A 13976-nucleotide genomic window follows, 5' to 3' on the forward strand; every position below is an offset into this window, starting at 1 on the left:
AGCAAATCGAGTTCCTTCTGCTGAAGGGGAAACCCAGTCTGGACTCAGACCGTCTGGTTGAGCGTCTCGACAGTGCGGATCCGCTACAATCGCTTATGATACTTGCGTCCAAGGTCAGGCAGCTGATTTCAGAGCCCTCATCTGCTTCGGATTCCTTGCAATCTTTCGGAATCACGAAGCTAGCGTCATGGATCGACTCCTGCAGACACTTGGATTTAGAACTGGTCCAATGGACCCAAACCTTGCCGGAACTCTGGCTACCCCTCGAAACCCGCGCATACACGGGCGAGGATGTGCTCACGTACCGAGAGATGATTACTGCGGTTATTTGGGCCCACTACCGCGTCCTTCGGATCTTTATCCATGGTGCCATGGCAGATCTTTTCCGAGCACTGGTCTCTATGGTTAATTCCCCCGGGATTCAGCGAGAAGCGTCTCAGCATGAGGCAGATGGCTTACAGCTAAGCCTCGATATGATCTCCGATTCCTGTCGGAGTGTGCCATTCTGCTTTGGGGAAATTGATATGTTTGGAAACCCGATGCCTCCGTCCGAGCAGGGAATGTCGCGGGTTCGAGCTTTCTACCTCTACAGTATGCTGTGGCCCCTGTGGTATATTCTGTCATGTGGGCTGGCTACGCCCGAACAGACCCAGATGATCCGAGGCGTGATGGCCCGGACGGGCTCGGAAGCTGGCATCAAGCTGGCTACTATGTTGGCGAGTTACGATGGCGAGGATGCTATGGCGAATATGCCCCAATTGTACTCTCTGGAACGTTCAGTGAGGGAGGTGTCTGTCATGTGAGTAGGGCAGGCAGAGCCCACAGATTTACTCCAAAGACGTATTCCTGGGCTTGACTGGAAATACTATGCCTTGTATATTACTACGATTAATGTATATATCCACTACTACTCAATTACTCAAGTACTTGTACTGACCTTATGGTTTACCTTAGATTGGGGTCTTGCTTTTACGTGCCTTAGTCCTAAATTTGAAATGATTCACATAAGTGCGTTTCATTCTGCGTTAAGCAGTACAGGCAACACCCCTTTCTCAACAGTCCCGAAACAATCAGAATTGCTCATTCCCAGGCGGTCAAGGCATCATGGGGACATATGTGTGGACCAAAGAAGAGGGATGAAACCTTGGGCCCCAGATTGTCTAAGGCGCTGGAAAAGCGTCCTCTCAGTCCAATACTAGTGTTGCTAATCCTTCCAGTGAACCACGGGCTCAAAACACCCAACATCTGATAGTGCAGAGCTGTTAATTCGAGGCTACCTTCATCTACATTGCCTTAATCGATCAAATCGTGATACCATTGGGTATAGCTATAGCTCTTCCTATCTATCAATGAACTCCTTCCGGTCACCCCGGATGCACTGACGTCATTGATCTGCACATCCTCAAGACGCCGCAGAGACACACATACACACACACAGAGCATACAGTACTTATAGACGGATGGAACACAACAAAGTGAATAATTCACGGCTTATGTAGATTTCAGTTTCACACACAAAGAAACACCAAGTCCAGAAATGGCAAATCGGAACGTATCCGGCGCAGTTGAAAGTTCATTGCGCGGGTGCCGATTAGCCGTTGGACTGGATGATCTGGACCGACTTGTTTCTCCTTTCCCAGCTGGAGACTCTGACGACATGGCCTGCGGGCTGACGGGGTACAAAGTAAATACTATAAGTAGTGCCGATAGTACACTTTCCATTCAATGGATTTCTCCATAGCTTGTTGACCTCTCATTCCGTACTTTGTCGTGGAGTTTATGTCCTATCTCCCCTCCTCTCCCCTCTCCTCTTCTTCATTCCGATAAGCTTCAATTGATTTGCTCCCCTCCTCTACTTCCCTGACTAGGTAAACCCCCCAAAATGGCGACACAAAAGCCCAAGTACCCTTTGGGCAAGATTGAGCCCAACTCGGCCAAGTATTTTGCGAGTTGCACCCTTGGAGGAATAATTGGTGAGTAGTCTACCTGCTAGCCCTATTTACAATAGCTTCCAGGATCCCAAGACTAACCTCCTCGAACAGCCTGCGGTACGTATAATCATACAATCTCCGACTACGTCCACAACCACATCCCGGATCCTAATTCTAATCCCTACCACAGGCCCAACCCACACAGCCGTCACCCCCCTTGATCTAGTAAAATGTCGCCGCCAAGTCGATCCCAAAATTTACACCTCCAACCTCTCCGCCTGGCGCTCCATCATATCTAAAGAAGGCCTCCGCGGCATCTTTTTCGGCTGGACCCCCACCTTTGTTGGCTACTCCCTCCAAGGCGCCGGCAAATACGGCTTCTACGAGTACTTCAAATACCTCTACGGGGACCACCTATTCCCCAATGCGAACCGCACCGTCGTCTTCCTGGGCGCCAGTGCCTCGGCTGAATTCTTCGCTGATATGGCCCTCTGTCCAATGGAGGCTATCAAGGTGCGCATGCAGACAACGCTGCCGCCGTTTGCGCATACATTGCGCGAGGGATGGAGCAAAATCGTGGCGCAAGAGGGCATGTCCGGATTGTACAAGGGCTTGTATCCGCTGTGGGCGAGACAGATCCCCTATACGATGACTAAGTTTGCGACGTTTGAGGAGACGGTGAAGTTTATCTATAAGACGCTGGGCAAGCCCAAGGAGCAGTATAATGGGTTGCAGCAGACTGGGGTGAGCTTTTTGGGAGGTTATATTGCGGGCATCTTCTGTGCTATTGTTAGTCATCCTGCGGATGTTATGGTGAGTAAGTTGAATGCGGATCGGAAAGGTGAGTTATCCTCTCTTATTGTTGTATACTGGTTTGGGGTTGATGGCTGATGGTGTGTTAGCTGGCGAGGGAGCTATGACTGCTGTGTCGCGGATCTATAGCAACATTGGATTCTCGGGCTTGTGGAATGGATTGCCCGTGAGAATTGTCATGCTGGGTACATTGACTGGGTTCCAATGGTTGATGTAAGTGACGATGATAATGTTGTGATAAGGCTGAGGGCTGGATGCTGACGCAGATATATAGTTACGACTCGTTCAAGGTGTTCCTGGGATTGCCTACTACTGGTGGACATTAGCGTTATGTTTCCTTTGTTTAAACGGATAGATCCATCTTTTTCTCATGGTCTATATCATAGGAGTTAGTGCAATGTAATGACGATAACGAAGCTTTCAGCGTTTTGCTCAGTAAATACCAATAGTGTAGTGTTCATATATACCCCAGACTCCGCTGACCGCCCGACACCCCGACCGGCAGAACGTGACTGGCTCTGCTTCTGCTTCGGCTTCAGCTCTTGAATCTCGTCCTATCCATTCCTCTCAGATCCGCCTCGCTGCCATCCATTTCACCTCGGTGATTCCCTCTTTACTCACCAATTACCCAGGGTATTCTTTTAACCTTTTCGGAGTCACTCGCGCCCCCGCACTATAAGTACCCCCCCTACTCGCGCATCTCCGAACACCCTAAAATCATCCCCAACCTGTTCGCTCCTCCGACATCCCTTGACCATCAACCAACACCACAACAACACTCATCAATTGCACCACTCAAAGCTACCATCATCTACCTCTCACTCACCACACCAATCCACCACAATGGAAGAAAGCCGCCAACCCTCCACGACCTCCAACCCCCCCAGCGTCGAAAACGCCTACAAACGCAAATGCCTGGCCCTAAAGAAGCGCCTCAACGAAATCGAAGAAGAAAACGAAATGATGCGTCTCCGTAACCGTCGCGGCTGGCAATACATCCAGAAAATGCGCCTCGAGTCATGCATTCTCCTTGAACGGTTGGCCAAAGTCACCGGCATGACGGAGGAGGCGCAGGCAGGCGTGAACCCGGAACTGCGCGCTCGAGCATCAGCGATGATGACGAATGTTGCGGCGGTGACGGGCGGAGAGGCGGGGAAGAACGGTGCTGCTGGTGTGCCACAGTCTCTGGAGGATGAGACGGAGGGGAGCTCGGATGAGCAGCCGCCTACTGTAAGTTCTTGTCTTTTCATCTACCTTCCTGTGGTATATATATTTCGGGTTGAAGGTTTTCGCTAATGGTAATGGTGATGATTATGTACAGCCCCAGGAACGGCCTCTGCGTGTGAAGCGATCCAGGAAATCCAACTTGCCCAATGACGCTAATGTGGAGGATGAGGCGGCCAACAATGATACCAACAATGACAGCAACAGCAAAGAGAAGGAGAAGGAGAAAGACGCCAAGGATAAGGACGCGACGGAATCTGGCGCCGCAGCTGATGGTGATAACGGTAATGGAGATTCGTCCTCCTCGTTGCCGCGACTAGCCCCCGCCCCGTCGCAGGACGAAATGACCTCTTCCTTCCGCATTCAACCGGGTAGTAACGGGTCCTCGAATGATAAGGAGGGTGCTAGTGACCGCGGGAGCCATAACCCCGAGTCTGCGGAGCAGAGGGGTGATGGTGCGGAGGATGAGACGACGCCGATGGATATGGATGCGAAGGAGGAACTTAAGGAGGAGAGAGAGGGGTGATTAACTATACCATAACCATACCCTAGACTTTTCATTTTTTTTTTTCTTCTCTTTTCTTATTCCTACTATGATATGGAATGTTTCCGTTTCGTGGTGCTCTATATTCTTGTGTTATCGTGGTAATGGGTGTTATTGATCTCTGGGTTATTATTTTTCTGTCTTGGGGGTGAGGGCCTCTGTTGTTGTTTCTGGCCCCTCTTTTTCTCTTTATTCATTCTTCCTTTCTGTTCTATAGTATACGATGGGCAAAAGCGGTACTCTCTTCTTGTGTGTGTGTGTAAGAGGGGGAGTAGGAGGTATACCTGCCTACTTATAGAATAGTCATCCTTTGATCTGTGTAACCAGTAGATATTATATGTGCATCGATTATGTCTTGTCATGGATACTCAGCCTGTCAATAGCATGGCATGGCATGATACAAGACCATATTCATAGTGGTAATGAAATGACAGGCAGATGAATTACTGAGTCAGTAAGTGATTCATGTATGGAGGAGTTCAGTCCAAGCTCTTCTTTCACAACCAGATACCTACCGACTGGTAAAATCCTACATATTTCATTCCCTTAGAACTCCTAGTATGATGTTCAGCTTAGTTGACTTCCCTGTAGATGTTTCTTTTTCTTCTTTTGGAGCAAATTAAGGGGTGTAATATACAGCCTAAGATAAGCTATCGTGTGCTATGTAGAGGAAACTGGATACTAGATACTAAATATAGATAGATATGCATTGTCCGTAGCGATGCAAGGAGGGTTTGCTTTAATTCCCACTTTCACTCCTATCCCCCACTTTGATAGATGTATGCCTAACCCCTTAACTCCGCTGAAGTGAACAGATACTGAAAGAGAACACTCAGTGTAGTATGGTGTGGTGTCGTGGTGATGGGGATGTAGATGTGTAGCAAAGGTTGTTTGTCGGGTGAATGAAAACAAGGCAATAGTGATAGTAGTAGTAGAAGTAATAGTTAGTAGGAAGGGTAGGTAGTGTTCACTCCACGCCAGCGTACAAGTCAACTACGATGTTGATAGCTGCGACCAGAATTTCTGCCGCAATAAGAACAATTACTGTCATGTGTGTTAGTCGATTAGAACGGGTTAATGCAGGGGGCGCCGGGGGAGGGGCTTACCGATCCATTCAAGATACTCACCGTGGCGGTGAGTTAATTGATCTTTGAGGACGGCGAGAAGATCCGCTATTACGTCCAGTCGTTCGGTGAGCAGGCTTACGCGCTGGTCCATTTCAAGGTAACTGCGGACGGCCTGGTAAACCGGTTCTAGTTGGGGCTCGGCCCACATAAGTTCTGGAGAGTCTAGAACCGAGCCTTGCAGGTGAATGTTGATCCGGAGGATGAACAATTCGCCGATTTGCATGTTGATCTGGCGGCGGGTGAGGTTGACACTTCCTGTCTGGGCGATCTGGGCGGGTAGGGGTGCGGTGTTGGAGATGGTCTCGGATACGAGGTCTTCGAATAGGGAGGTCTTGACGGATTGAGCCAATGCGTGGGAGATGGCCAGTTTGATCATGTGGTTACGCGGATCGCGCAGAGAGATAAAGTCGTTGTATATCCGGGCTTGATATTCGCGAGCATAGTAGAAATTGAAGTTCTCAACCTGGGTATCTTCGGGGCTGAGGATGGAAGCGGCAAATTTGGAAACATCGGATAAGAATCGTGACTCGTGTGCAGGTGACATGCCCCATATGACGACTGTGCCGTAATCAAAGAGAAACACTTCAGGGGTATGGATCGTCGTGTCGAAGTCGGGATGTACATCTCCTTGGTTTTCTGACACAGCAGTACTCGAAGCGTGATCTATATCGGTGGAGTGGGATTGAGAGTCCCGTAGATCTATGAGGTCTTCCCGTCGAGCATTGGTGTTATCCTGAACCTCAACCACACTGTCCGAGTAGCGGCGCTCATTGGACGGCCGTTGACCAGGGTGACTATCCGCCATGCCCATTCCATTATTCGAAAGACCCCATGTGCCATTCTGCTTTTCCTCATAGCCGTAGTCATATGGAGAGTAGACACATTCGTCGTAGAGCTTCGGGTTGGCCCCGCGGGTTTTAGAACGAGACTTGAGAAACTTGATTATTCCCTCCAGTCGATAAGAATTGGCTGTGCAGTAGGCAGTCACTCGCGGCAGACGCTCTCTGTCGGCCTTTCCTAACTTTGCAGCATGACTCCTCGCCGTGGGTTCTTTGATCCGGGCAATCTGCGAATAGACATCGGACGGAAAGTCATCTCCACCAAGCTCCTCCTCGGCCTCAGTCACCGGATCGGGAAGCAGTTTGAGTTTTTGGGCATTTTTCGTCGTTCTTTGCGGTCCGACTTTGGGGGCTGCAGCGATTGGGGTGTTTGCGGTGCTGAACGGAGCGCCATGGCTGTTCCGCCGGCGGAGCTTGCTATTCAGGGCGGAGAGGCCGGTCGGTCGGTAATGGCTCTCCTGAGAATGCGGTGCAGATGAGGAGCCGGACTGAAGAGGTCTAAACGTGGGATCGGCGGAGGTCGAGTCATGGTAAGTGCTGACAGTCGCCAATGGGTTGAAGGTCACTGTCCGCGGCGGACGGTTTCCTCGCGGTGACGTATTGGAGGGATTCGGGAGATGATGCTGGGGGAGGAGCGGAGAGGATTCTGTGGTGACCATGGTGGGATAGGGGGTGGAGGGATGAGACACTGCTTAGAGCATAATCTGCAAATGATTGGCGAATTACACGGCAGACGATCTTTTGGTAACGGTGGACAGATAAAATTGGACAGGAGAGAGAAGGAGGGAGAGGGAGAGAGAAGTTGATGGAGAGAAAGTCGAACCGATCAAATGGAGCTCCAAGCTCTGCACGTGCGCCCGCCAGAGGCTGCCAATCTGCCCAATCCGGTGCCCCTCCTCTTTATACTCCCTCTCTCTCTTTCTCTCCCTTCTCTGCTGGTAAATTTGAGTTTTGTCTTTATTTTTGAAATTCAAGTTAGAATATTCCCGACGGCCTGGTTTGGTGCTGCTTCGAAAAAAAGAAAGCAATGATCTGCAGCGTGTAGATCGTACACTTCCCCAACGTTCTACCCGGTTGTACGACTCCCGGTCAAATATGCATACAACTACAGTACTTTCTTTCACTTTAGATCAGGGATATCTCTGTACCACATATGTCGTTTGATACCCTATTCTGGTAAAAGATTCAGAGATACCCATTGGCAGTATCACAAGCGATCTGCTACAAATCCAAGCAACAACATCTCAAACTTATCTAACCCTAAAGAAGTAAATAGTTGCTATGTTATGCACATCGTAACACTACGCCCATGGTTGGATCCACAACATTCTCTATTAATATTTTGACTGATTGATTCTCGAGACGGGAAAGCGTAAAAGAGCGCCCAAGACCTGCTATTTGCGCACGAATCCCGAGGAACCGCCAGTCGTCCTTCTCAACCCATTCAAAGCGCCTGTGTTGCGGGATTTGTTCAGCCAATTCTGCTTGGCATTGCGCCCGGTTTTTGAGGCCTTAGGCGGCAGAACCGTCTTTGAGGGCTTCCTGGATACACCATCATCCAACACCCGGATAGTAACATCTCCCACCCGCGCATCCTTCGGCGGCTTCTCCTTCTTGTCCAAGAATCGTAGCTTGTTGGGCTTCTTCTGCATGATAGTCCTCTCTTCCGCGGGAGGTGTCGGGGGCCGGACATCGGGGGCCGCATTGAGGATATCATCGGGAAGAAGAGCAGGGAGGGCCGAGCGTCGTGCATCTTGCGTAGTAGTTCCTTGGAGGGTCTCTGTGCTTTCCGACAACAGATCTTCGGCCTTTGCTTCCTTTTTCTTCGCCAACTTCGCCTGGGATTTGCGCAACTCATCCAACTGTTTCCGTTTGTCCCGCTTCAATTGCTCCTCTCTGTAGAAAACGTTAGAATCGTATCCAGAAACAGCACCAAGGCTGAAATCGCGCGCATCACTCACATTTGCCTAGCCCGTTCCTGCTTCTTAGCTTCCATCCTCATCTTCGACAGCTGTGCAGAGTTGTCGACCGTCTCTGGGGCCTCATCATCATCACTGCTCTCATCATCCTGATCCTGTTGCGCCTCCGTGGTATCCTCAACAGCCGCAACCTCCGGGATTTCCGGCTCCTCGCTATCAAAGCGGAAGTGCTTCTTCGCCGCCGGCGCTGCTGAAGGTTTCTTTTCCTCCTCTTGCTGTTCCTCAGGCTCCTCAGTCGGTTCCGTCATCTTCTTCGACTTCTTGTTACTCGAAGGTTTGCTCTCCGATTCTTGTGTCGTCGCCTCTAGACTGCTTCTCTTCCGCCGCTTGTTCTTGCTCTGAGTCTCAGTGGGTTCAGCGCCCACGGGTTCGGACTTGCGCTTTCCATTCGATCCATTGACTTCGGGCTCTGTCGAGGATTGTTGTCGCTCAGCGGGGAATTTCCGCTGTCTTGTTGCTGTGACCATTTTGGGTATGTTGGGGCTGCTTTTGATTCCAGATGGGGCGCCGGAGGTGGTGATAGTAGCTGTAGGGCGCAGATTTTTGAGGGAAGATTCGTCGGAGTCCTGTCGAGAAAATAACCCCTTTGCTGCTGTCACAATCTGAGAGAACATAGAGGATCTAGAAAGCCCTCCGTGTGACATGTAAAAACATGGAGAAATGTTATTGCGCTCAAAAGTCGTTCAAAAATTCGAGATCGAGATCCAGCAAATTTGGTCGGCGCCTGGGATTTTCCGAAGGCGGGCGGCTGTAAGTGGGTCGGATATAGTTTAGGAGGATGATTAGCTTCATTTTCAATTTGATCGTGTCAAGTAAATATAATCTAGTTTATGCTGTCAAATAAATGTCCTGTAATTGTATTTCTCAATGAAACGCCAATGCATCCCAAGTACCCCATGCAGATAAATATCAACCGCGCCAAAACACCATCCCATCGCAGGTACATGCTTGTAAAATCCCCGACGACAGCATCAATCACAGCATCACCTCGCACCAATCATCTGCCTCCGCTCCATAACCTCCTCATTCGCAGCCAAGAAATCATCCTCCCCGATATCACTCGCCTCATCCCAGAACTTCCCATGCTCATCCCCATCATCCCCACTAACCGTCCACATACTTTCTCGTAGTCGCTTGTTCCGTTCTCGATCCTCCTCAATCCGCTGCTCAATCTGCCGCTTGTCCACACGCATCCCACTGCTCTTGGACCCTCTCGGCGTCCCATGCTTAGCCCTCGCATCACCACCACCATCGCCACCCCCACCCCCTTCCTCAGCCTCCAGGTCGAGATGCGCCGGGTGGGTTTCCCGATCCTTCAAGCCCGCATCAATCTCCGCGATCGTCTCGGCGGAGAGGATCTCCTTGCTCTGTAGACCGTTCAGGACTCGACGGACGTGTTTGACGTTCGCGGCGCCGGAGCCGTCGGCGGGCGCGACGCAATCCACGATGCGGAGGATGTCGCGTTGGATCATGCGGACGTAGGGCGCGTGGTCTTCTTTCGTGGCCATGTCGCAGAATTGTTCGATGAAGTACATTATGTTGGCGCGGTTGTTCATGTTGTTCTGAGCGTACAAAGATAGTATATGTTAGCTTCATTGTGTATATGAGAAATGGTAATAAGGGAAGGTATGGGAAGACGCACTCTTTCTAGTTGTTCCAGGATGCACGAGTGTAGGTCCTCGTCCATGTCGCGGTATTTGAGCGCATAATGCGCTGCTTTTTGGGATGAGGTCACGGAGGCATTTAGGTGCTGCAGCTGCGCTGTGAAGCGCATGCGCACCTCAAAGGGATCGACCATCATCTTGGTGAAAGGGGTGTGGATTGAATGTTGGGATTGAGGAGGTAAAGGGGGAAAGAAGATTCGACAGTCTACGAGGTGACTACAAGTAATACTACTGATTGCATGCCGCGGCGATTGATCGAGACTGGCCGATGGATGGAGGGCTTGGATGAGACATTCCGATTGGATGTTGTCTAGGCGGTGGGATGCGATAAGGCGGGCAGAAATTGTGGGGTTCATTTGCTTGTCCGGCAGTGATGTGCTCTGCTTTAAGCATACCAATTGACATCACCGTTGCTGCTTCGTGCATATTGATCATCTCCAATGTATACTCTGTGGTACTATTAACGTTTGAACTAGAAAACGGGTGCGTTCTCTAACAATGTACTATATACATTACTAAAGCAAAGTCTAGATGCATGCAAACCACCAAACTGCCGCCATGAGCCACACTATCTCAGGCATACAAACCAAGAAAAACAAGATCCCGTTAGTAAACTCCAAGTTACCCAAATTCAATACATATTTCGAGACTTATAGCTAGGTATCCCGACACATAACACGACATCTGAAATAGGTCAAAGGATTCGAGATTGAGTGAGATGGAAAGTAAATGTTTCGGTGCATCGCTCAATAGACTCTTCAAAGCGACTGTCGTCTTTCTATAGTGCTGGCAAGGCTGGTCCTATCATCACTGTCAAGCAAGCCAACTTCCTCTGCCGTAGTTCCCGGGGTGAAAGCTCTCTCGCGGAGAGTGTCGTCCTTGTAGGCGTCCGGGCCGCTGACCACAGACCAAACGTCCTTTTTCGTAAGCAGTCCCTGGAGAACGCCTTTATCGGCGAGCAGGACATAGCGGAGACCTAACCTCTGAAACATCCGGAGCACAATCAAAAACGTTGTGTTGCTGTTGAGTGTGATGGGCGTCTGATCCATCCAAGGTCGAAGGTCCAGGGTTTCAGCGGGATCCGCAAAGGGCTGATGGCTGAAGAAGACCTGCGTCGCGCCTGACAACTCGTTGTCCGACGGCTTGGTAGAGTATTTGAGAGCGTACGTAAGCTCATTGCGCGATATATAACCCAGCAGGATGGGATTTGACGTATCGGTAACGACTGGAAACCCACGGTAAGAGGTCGTTTGGAGAAGGCCACGAAGTGAATCAATCGTATGACCAACAGCGGTGATGACCGTCATATCATCGACAGTGGTCATCACTTTATGAGCGGGAACGTCCGGTGGAGTCGTATCATCACGGTGATCCAGGAAAGGGTATTCGTTCAGCTGAATCCAGGACTCATAGATACCGCGCTTTCCAAATATATCACCGCACCATTTAGACAACATGACTGCAATCATGATGGGAATGACATAAGTCAAAGCACCAGTGAGCTCGAACATGATGACCACGATCGATACAGTCATCCTCGTGGCCCCTCCAAGTGCTGATGCTGCACCGATGATTGCATATATTCCAGGGGTTACACACGGGACATCTGGCTCGCATTTACTGAACAGAAAGAATCCCGGATAAGCCTCTTGCCACATCCGAAAGGTCATGCCCAAGCCACGTCCATACAGTGCCCCGATGGCAACTGACGGAAGGATGATACCCGCGGGTATGTCCAGTCCAAAGGTTAACGAGGCAAGGAAGAATCCCAGGAGAGCAGCCATAAGCAAGAGAGCGATAGTACCGGCCGATGAGGCGCCCGTCTTGCAAAGACCGAAAGGATCATCAGTCCCCGATCCAGTCCCACATTCTGCAAACAAGGAATGAACAAGTTCTGAATTTTGAGCCCTCATAAACAGATTTGGAAAGTTGATCAGGGCGCTTAGAAGAGCGACAACCGCAACCTCAATGATTGGACGAGCCCAACCCCGAGACCGTCGCCATGTTGCAATCTTCATATTCAGACGTATGAGGAACGCCCCGTAAAGGCCGCCGACGATACCAAGAATGACAAACGGTATCATCTCAAAGCGATGCCACTCACGTGTATACTTGACTTGATAAAGGACAATGTTGCCCGTGCGGAATGGGTTGAGCGCGTGCAGGGTGACCGATGCCACCATGGCACAGACAAAGCTCTGCCACATTGTCTTGTCCGGGAAGTAATACGACAGTTGCTGTTCGCAGATGATTAGGATTCATTCCCCCGTAAATACCGCAGAATCTTACCTCTAAACTGAACAGAACACCACCAATGGGCGCTCCGAAAGCGACGGAAACGCCCGCGGCGGCCGCTGCTGATAGCACCTCGCGTTTCCGCGCTGTACAATTAGCCCAAGACATTCAGTAAGAGATCATGAGAAATACCTTCGTTATGATTGAGGCCATGGAATGGCTTCATGATAACACTAGCGCAACAGCATGCGACATGGATTAAAGGACCCTCTTTACCGAGCCACATGCCAGACGCGACGGACAAGCACTTGAATGTGTCAGCGAGGACGAAGCGACAGGCACACGTTCATACGTACAAGACCCAAGGACTTAATTGCAAGAGTCCAAGGCCCCATGAAGTGCCTGATAACAAAACCACCAAGGACGGTCTTGATTTCAGGGATACCGCTATGCCTGGCATAAATGGCATAGGTCCGAACCAGAACGCATGCGCAGATCGCGAAGAACACCTGATCCTTAATTAGCACACTGCTCCATGGGACTCGAAAAGGCTGAAGTACAGAGTAAAGAATGTAAAAGGTATACTCGACGGCATATCCCCCACCCCGCGAGGAGACGCCTAGGGCTTTCCTCCATGGTGTCCAGTCTAGACAATCAGAGATATCTGGTGTGACTCCGTTAGCATTGGGAACAGAGATCTGTGAGAAAACCAGCTCACCGTCATGCCCCCAGCAGCAGAAGCTCCGATTCAGATAGAACCTGCCACCCCCCGGGCCGGCTTTACAGTAACCAGTTTTGAGATCTGCTAACCAATCACTGGCAACATCAATGCCAGCCGCAATGATCCCAACCAAAACACCTGTAGCAATCAACACGATCCAGACGTTACTGGCGTCCAATAGCTTGCGTAAATATCCAAAAACGCCTTGTCCGCTCGCATAGAGGAGCCTCTTTCTTTGTCTTTCTTTGGTGTATTCGAAAATCCAATCGATTGCCGTAAGGTTGTCATAACCAACTCGTCGTCCTGGTCCCTCTACATACCAGTCCAAGAAGCCCGAGTCTTTGTGCGCCAGGTTTCCGTTGCTGTTGCCATTGATCGGCTCCCCTAAGGGCTGGACGTCATCCGAGCGTTGTTCATTCCGAAACCAAGAGCCAAGCCCAGTATTTGTCGCAGACTCAGCAGGACTATTCGAGAAGAAGTTGGGGAAACGGAATTTTGAGCGCGACTGTTGTCTCTGTTTGCGTTTGAAAGAAAGCCTATGTACAGCTATTAGCGCACGACTTGTCGCAGCGGGTTCTAAGCTGGCCAGAAACTCACGGTTCACGCAGCCCGCCGCTTAAAGGTACATCGGGATGCTGTGGATCAAGGCCGCTGTCCTGAGCTCTTTCATCATCGCTATAGGGCTGGTGCAGCGATGACTGGGCTTCTGACTGTGGCCCTGGTCGACTCATTGACATCGTGAATGATACGTATCATAGGGACATATCAAGTGGCATCTCAAACAACGACGGTCGACGGGTGCCTATGAATAGCGATTGATCTCCGCGATTGATTGCGTTTCCGACCGGCAACTGGTGCCACAATTAGTTGAACCTCCGCGGCCGGGCCAGGGCGGTGAA

At 50.4% G+C, this 13976-nt stretch overlaps 7 protein-coding genes across 7 annotated transcripts; 3 read left to right on the forward strand and 4 right to left on the reverse strand.

Moving 5' to 3' along the window:
• Positions 1 to 2: 2 nt before the first annotated feature.
• An02g04150 (uncharacterized protein) lies at positions 3 to 803 on the forward strand (the record flags this gene model as incomplete). Its single annotated transcript, XM_059746228.1, has 1 exon — positions 3 to 803. A coding segment is annotated over one exon (801 nt), but the record flags the coding sequence as incomplete, so codon positions are not given.
• A 1079-nt stretch (positions 804 to 1882) lies between these two features.
• Positions 1883 to 3070, forward strand: An02g04160 (uncharacterized protein; the record flags this gene model as incomplete). Its single annotated transcript, XM_059746229.1, has 4 exons — positions 1883 to 1973; positions 2122 to 2772; positions 2834 to 2957; positions 3019 to 3070. 4 exons carry the CDS (start codon positions 1883 to 1885, stop codon positions 3068 to 3070), a joined length of 918 nt encoding a protein of 305 aa, XP_059599931.1.
• Positions 3071 to 3587: 517 nt separating this feature from the next.
• Positions 3588 to 4494, forward strand: An02g04170 (uncharacterized protein; the record flags this gene model as incomplete). Its single annotated transcript, XM_059746230.1, has 2 exons — positions 3588 to 3974; positions 4030 to 4494. The coding sequence occupies 2 exons, from the start codon at positions 3588 to 3590 to the stop codon at positions 4492 to 4494; spliced, it is 852 nt and encodes a 283-aa protein (XP_059599932.1).
• Positions 4495 to 5479: 985 nt separating this feature from the next.
• On the reverse strand, positions 5480 to 7137 carry An02g04180 (uncharacterized protein; the record flags this gene model as incomplete). Its single annotated transcript, XM_059746231.1, has 2 exons — positions 5480 to 5556; positions 5640 to 7137. 2 exons carry the CDS (start codon positions 7135 to 7137, stop codon positions 5480 to 5482), a joined length of 1575 nt encoding a protein of 524 aa, XP_059599933.1.
• A 735-nt stretch (positions 7138 to 7872) lies between these two features.
• An02g04190 (uncharacterized protein) lies at positions 7873 to 9101 on the reverse strand (the record flags this gene model as incomplete). Its single annotated transcript, XM_001399518.3, has 2 exons — positions 7873 to 8374; positions 8440 to 9101. 2 exons carry the CDS (start codon positions 9099 to 9101, stop codon positions 7873 to 7875), a joined length of 1164 nt encoding a protein of 387 aa, XP_001399555.3.
• Positions 9102 to 9440: 339 nt separating this feature from the next.
• Positions 9441 to 10258, reverse strand: An02g04200 (uncharacterized protein; the record flags this gene model as incomplete). The annotated part of the gene is made up of 2 exons (XM_001399519.1): positions 9441 to 10019; positions 10100 to 10258. 2 exons carry the CDS (start codon positions 10256 to 10258, stop codon positions 9441 to 9443), a joined length of 738 nt encoding a protein of 245 aa, XP_001399556.1.
• Positions 10259 to 10879: 621 nt separating this feature from the next.
• An02g04210 (uncharacterized protein) lies at positions 10880 to 13814 on the reverse strand (the record flags this gene model as incomplete). Its single annotated transcript, XM_059746232.1, has 6 exons — positions 10880 to 12358; positions 12411 to 12502; positions 12549 to 12663; positions 12713 to 12865; positions 12917 to 13613; positions 13675 to 13814. 6 exons carry the CDS (start codon positions 13812 to 13814, stop codon positions 10880 to 10882), a joined length of 2676 nt encoding a protein of 891 aa, XP_059599934.1.
• Between the last annotated feature and the right edge of the window lie 162 nt (positions 13815 to 13976).

This window comes from Aspergillus niger, assembly GCF_000002855.4.
Source record: "Aspergillus niger supercontig An02".
NCBI lineage: Eukaryota > Fungi > Ascomycota > Eurotiomycetes > Eurotiales > Aspergillaceae > Aspergillus > Aspergillus niger.